The sequence below is a fragment of the Cebus imitator genome, unplaced genomic scaffold, assembly GCF_001604975.1.
Source record: "Cebus imitator isolate Cc_AM_T3 unplaced genomic scaffold, Cebus_imitator-1.0 Scaffold170, whole genome shotgun sequence".
NCBI classification, from domain to species: Eukaryota; Metazoa; Chordata; class Mammalia; order Primates; family Cebidae; genus Cebus; species Cebus imitator.
Genome location: NW_016107485.1, coordinates 1,927,436 through 1,932,367, shown reverse-complemented (window position 1 = coordinate 1,932,367; position 4,932 = coordinate 1,927,436). Strand labels below are relative to the sequence as shown.

The following is a 4,932-nucleotide window of genomic DNA, read 5'->3' as shown; positions in this document are numbered from 1 at the left end:
GTGGACTCTCTGCAGACCTCCCTGGACGCAGAGACACGCAGCCGCAACGAGGCCCTGCGGGTGAAGAAGAAGATGGAAGGAGACCTCAATGAGATGGAGATCCAGCTCAGCCACGCCAACCGCATGGCCGCCGAGGCCCAGAAGCAAGTCAAGAGCCTCCAGAGTTTGCTGAAGGTACCCAGGGGCAGGAGGTCCCCTCACCCAGAGGGGACTGGCCTCCACGTGGCCTGGAGAAGGGGTGGTATCTGGACACAGGCACACGATCTCTCCTGCCCCTGGGTCACTGCAGGGACCTCTGACAGGTGCCCTCAGTGAAGGGCACCAAGGCCGGCTCCTCCGCTCACGCCCACTATCCTGATCCTCAGGACACCCAGATCCAGTTGGATGACGCGGTTCGTGCCAACGACGACCTGAAGGAGAACATCGCCATCGTGGAGCGGCGTAACAACCTGCTGCAGGCTGAGCTGGAGGAGCTGCGCGCAGTGGTGGAGCAGACAGAGCGGTCTCGGAAGCTGGCTGAGCAGGAGCTGATTGAGACCAGCGAGCGGGTGCAGCTGCTGCATTCCCAGGTGAGGGGGTCAGGAGCCACCTTGTGGAAACCTGCGGAGTGCAGAGCCCAGGTCATTTAGAGAAGCCAGATGTTCTAGTGAGCTTTCTCCCCAGCATCTAGCCAGGGTCACAAATCACTTCCTCTGTTAGGCCAACTGTCATCCATGGTGGCTGCAGAACCATTATCTTGAAAAGGCGGTCTCTACTTAGAAACTAAGAGTGTCATGATTGATTACTGATGCCTGCCAAAGCCGAAAATCTGGGAGTAGTGGAATGTATCCTGTTATTTGATATTCTTGATCTAAAAGACAGCCTCCAGCTTGCTCTGTAAAGACAGGAGTTTGGGAGCTTAAAGAGGCATAACCGCATCTCTTGCAAAACAAGCTGGATAGAACACCATTTTTCTGCCATCCCACCCACACTGTTTTCAGTTATACTCTGCAATAAGACTTTGTGCCCGCCTTTTGCAGTGCCCTGTGGAGTTTCATTCTTTAATCTAGTATGTGTGGGAATGACATCATCTGCTGACCTCATCCCCTCTTCCTTACCCCACTACATTCTTGCTATAGCTATAAACATCTCAGAATATTGTCCTGGTAAAGTGTTGTTTCCATTTTCCTTGGAGTATTGTCATGCTCCTACATAAACATTTTGTTAAAGAGCTCTGGAGTAATACTGCAGATATTTTGCTATTTGAAATATCTTTTCAGAGTTTAGTAATCTTGGACATAATGTCTAGAATGTAACCGCTTTCATAGGAAAAGGGAAAGCGGGTACAAAACAAGGAACATTCTAAAAGTGGGCTTGTTTTGTTTTGTTTTTTTAAACGACCACCTTTAATTCTCTCTGGAGAAAGGGTATGAAATTAGGTAACAAAGTACAGTATATATTGATCATTTTTCTCCCTCCATGTCTAGAACACCAGCCTCATCAACCAGAAGAAGAAGATGGAGTTGGATCTGACCCAGCTCCAGTCCGAGGTGGAGGAGGCGGTACAGGAGTGCAGGAACGCCGAGGAGAAGGCCAAGAAGGCCGTCACGGATGTGAGTGACTGCCCACCTTCCGCCTCCCCTAAAGACACAAACAAGGCCCTGGGTCCAGGCCAGGCCACTGTGCTGTAACGCGAGGTCAACTCCGCAGTTCTGTGTGTTTGAGGGCCTGCTGGGAGAGAAGAGATCCTTGGCGGGAAGAGGCCCCGGCCCTGGGCCCATGTTCCTTGCCACCTCTCTCCTGCACACAGGCCGCCATGATGGCAGAGGAGCTGAAGAAGGAGCAGGACACCAGCGCCCACCTGGAGCGCATGAAGAAGAACATGGAGCAGACCATTAAGGACCTGCAGCACCGGCTGGACGAGGCCGAGCAGATTGCACTCAAGGGCGGCAAGAAGCAGCTGCAGAAGCTGGAGGCGCGGGTGCGGGAGTTGGAGAATGAGCTGGAGGCCGAGCAGAAGCGCAACGCGGAGTCGGTGAAAGGCATGAGGAAGAGCGAGCGGCGCATCAAGGAGCTCACCTACCAGGTGTGGCGGTCAGTGGCTTCAGGCAGGGCCCTGGCACCTTGGCCTGAAGCCACAGTAACAACCAGCTAAGGGGAATGAAGAGTTTGCTCTTAGCCTCTTCCAAGGCAAGGGTGGGAATGCAGCCTCCGTTTCACTCTGCCTAGTCCTGCCCCACCTGAATGTCCCCTAGCTCAGAAGTCAGTCTCTGCACCTCCTGGCCTGGGAGCTTCATCTCAAACACCCACCCTCAGCCCATCCCCAGGGGACATACACAGAGCTCCAGACAAAGCTCACCCAGCACAGCTCACCAGAAAGCAAATATGTAGCCAGGGTCACCCCCAAAAGACCAGAAATACACCAATCTCATGCAAACAAGCATCCAAACTTTTCTGTTACCCAGGGCAGTGTAGACTCTAGCTTTCCAAGGTGTTTTCTAGAATCAGACTCTGAATTAGAATTTGTTTCTTTTCCAATCCAGGATGTCACCATCCCTCTAAGCACACTTTGTCCTTAACCTAGATTAAGTCAGTGTCATCTGCATTGCAGCCCAGGAAATTCCATCACACTCACAGCCCCAAAGTCCCTCCCAGCATGTGCTGAGGTCCAGAGCAGGGGAGTTTATCCTCCATGGGGTCCCTAGACCCTGAAAAACCTGCTCCTTGGAGCACTGCACACACACAATTTTGTGCATAATTTCAGGAGTCCCATCAGCAATTTGGACTCTTTCCTGGTGCAAATCATTTAAAATATTTACACATATTTGGTAAGAAATTATAAGGAGAGTTCAAGTGTTTAGTGAGGATCAGAAAGTAGAATTGGGTCAGGATATCAGGTGAAGTAGGGAGGGTGGAGGGGATGCTACCTCCTGTGACTATGCCATCTTCACCCTTGCCTGCCCTCTGGCCCCCAGACGGAGGAGGACAGGAAAAACCTGCTGCGGCTGCAGGACCTGGTAGACAAGCTGCAGCTAAAGGTCAAGGCCTACAAGCGCCAGGCCGAGGAGGCGGTGAGTGACCCTGCTGGGGACCAGGCATAGGAGAGCTCAACCCCCAAGCCGGGAGTCTGAGAACCCAGGCCCCCTCTCACCTCATGCTCCCACCTCCCACAGGAGGAGCAGGCCAACACCAACCTGTCCAAGTTCCGCAAGGTGCAGCACGAGCTGGATGAGGCAGAGGAGCGGGCAGACATTGCCGAGTCCCAGGTCAACAAGCTGCGGGCCAAGAGCCGCGACATTGGCGCCAAGGTGGGTCCCTCCCCTGGGCTTTGCTAGTCACCCCCACAGCAGGCACACCAGACAGAGCACCCTCAAATCAGGGATGCTTCCTTTTCATTTATCCTGCACAACTGAACCACACAGACACAGAAGCCAAGGTAATTCAGTTCTCTGATTTCTAGTGTTCTTCCAGCTCTAACTTTTTTTCTTTTGAGACGGAGTCTCACTCTGACACCCAGGCTGGAGTGCAGTGGCATGATCTTGACTCAGTGCAAACTCCACTTCCCGGGTTCTCCTGCCTCAGCCTCCCAAGTAGCTGGAATTAAAGGCATGCACCACCATGCCTAGCTAATTTTTATATTTTAGTAGAGATGCGGTTTCACCATGTTGGCCAGGCTGGTCTTGAACTCCTGACCTTGTGATTCACCCACCTCACCCTCCCAAAGTACTGGGATTACAGATGTAAGCCACCACACCCAGCTCAGCTCTAACTTTCAGTGGTTCTGGGAATTCCAGTCCTAGGGTGGTCTGCAACCCTAGAAGACCCTGATTTATATACAACCAGTATATCCCAGTTTCCTCCCAACTGCTGGTTTCCAGTTCCCTTCCACCTAATTTTGTCCTGCAACCTTGTAACTCAAACCTAAAATGAGCGTCCCAGAGAACCCCCTTGTTCTCACCTAGGCAACTTACCTCTGGCCAACCCCAGACCCCTGCCCTCTAGAACTTGCCCCGTGCACATCAAGCCCTGGAAACACACCTGCTGCTGCCACAGGGGCTTCCACCAGCCCACACAGCAGGCCTCCCACCATCAGACCCCTCTCACCTTTCTTTCCCGTGCCCTGTCCCTGCCCAATACCACCTCTCCAAGGTCTGATTGGACTTTGTTTCCTTTCAAAAGGGCTTGAATGAGGAGTAGCTTTGCCACATCTTGATCTGCTCAGCCCTGGGGGTGCTGGCGAAGCCTGTGTAACAGCTCCTTGGGAGGAAGCAGAATAAAGCAATTTTCCCTGAAGCCGAGATCCTGACTCCAGACTCTTCTTCACTGCCTGGCAGCCCTGGGGACCTGGGGGTGGGGTCCGGGCTAGGGGAGGTAGAAATGCAGGCATGTGGTGGGGGTGGGGGGTGGTGCAGATTCAAAGGCCTGGCCTAGGAAGGCCCTCCTGGAGCTGCACTGAAACCGCTTTTACTTCCGCCAAACCAGCCAAATGCAGCAGAGGTGACACCTCTCCTCCCAGCCCTCTCCTTGGCCCAGCAGCCCTCAGGATTAAGGGAAATTTGGGGAGATGCCTAAAGTTCACCTAGAGCACCCTGAGCCCATCTACTGTGGACCCTCCCCCCCCACCATCATGGATGCCGCCCGGGACTACGCATAGAGTGGCGGTTCCGGGTATGGGTGCTGGCCAGTGCCATTTCTGAGCCCACGGAAGTGTGAATCACTGGCCAGGTGAGCCAATGGCTGCCTAAGTGCCAGTCCTGCACGAGTTTTTCAGAGTACACAAGGACTCACAGCTGTAGCCCATATCCCCTTCCAGATAGAGCCACGACCCTCTCCAGCCACCACCAGAGGACAAGGACTCACAGCTGTAGCCCATATCCCCTTCCAGATAGAGCCACAACCCTCTCCAGCCACCACCAGAGGCCAGCGTGCTCCCTCCCCACCACAGGTGGGAGA

The 4,932-nt window shown here is 53.7% G+C and overlaps 1 protein-coding gene across 1 annotated transcript in view; it reads left to right on the top strand.

The window, feature by feature from the left end:
- LOC108315236 (myosin-7-like) overlaps positions 1-4,277 on the top strand; it is a 22,338-nt gene extending 18,061 nt beyond the window's left edge. Inside the window, exons 32-38 of the mRNA XM_037744287.1 lie at positions 1-174; positions 366-569; positions 1,467-1,592; positions 1,790-2,065; positions 2,955-3,050; positions 3,153-3,287; positions 4,159-4,277. Of these exons, the coding sequence (XP_037600215.1) occupies positions 1-174; positions 366-569; positions 1,467-1,592; positions 1,790-2,065; positions 2,955-3,050; positions 3,153-3,287; positions 4,159-4,176 (1,029 nt within the window). The 3' untranslated portion in view covers positions 4,177-4,277. The remainder of the gene's footprint in view (positions 175-365; positions 570-1,466; positions 1,593-1,789; positions 2,066-2,954; positions 3,051-3,152; positions 3,288-4,158) is intronic.
- The last annotated feature ends 655 nt before the right edge of the window (positions 4,278-4,932 follow it).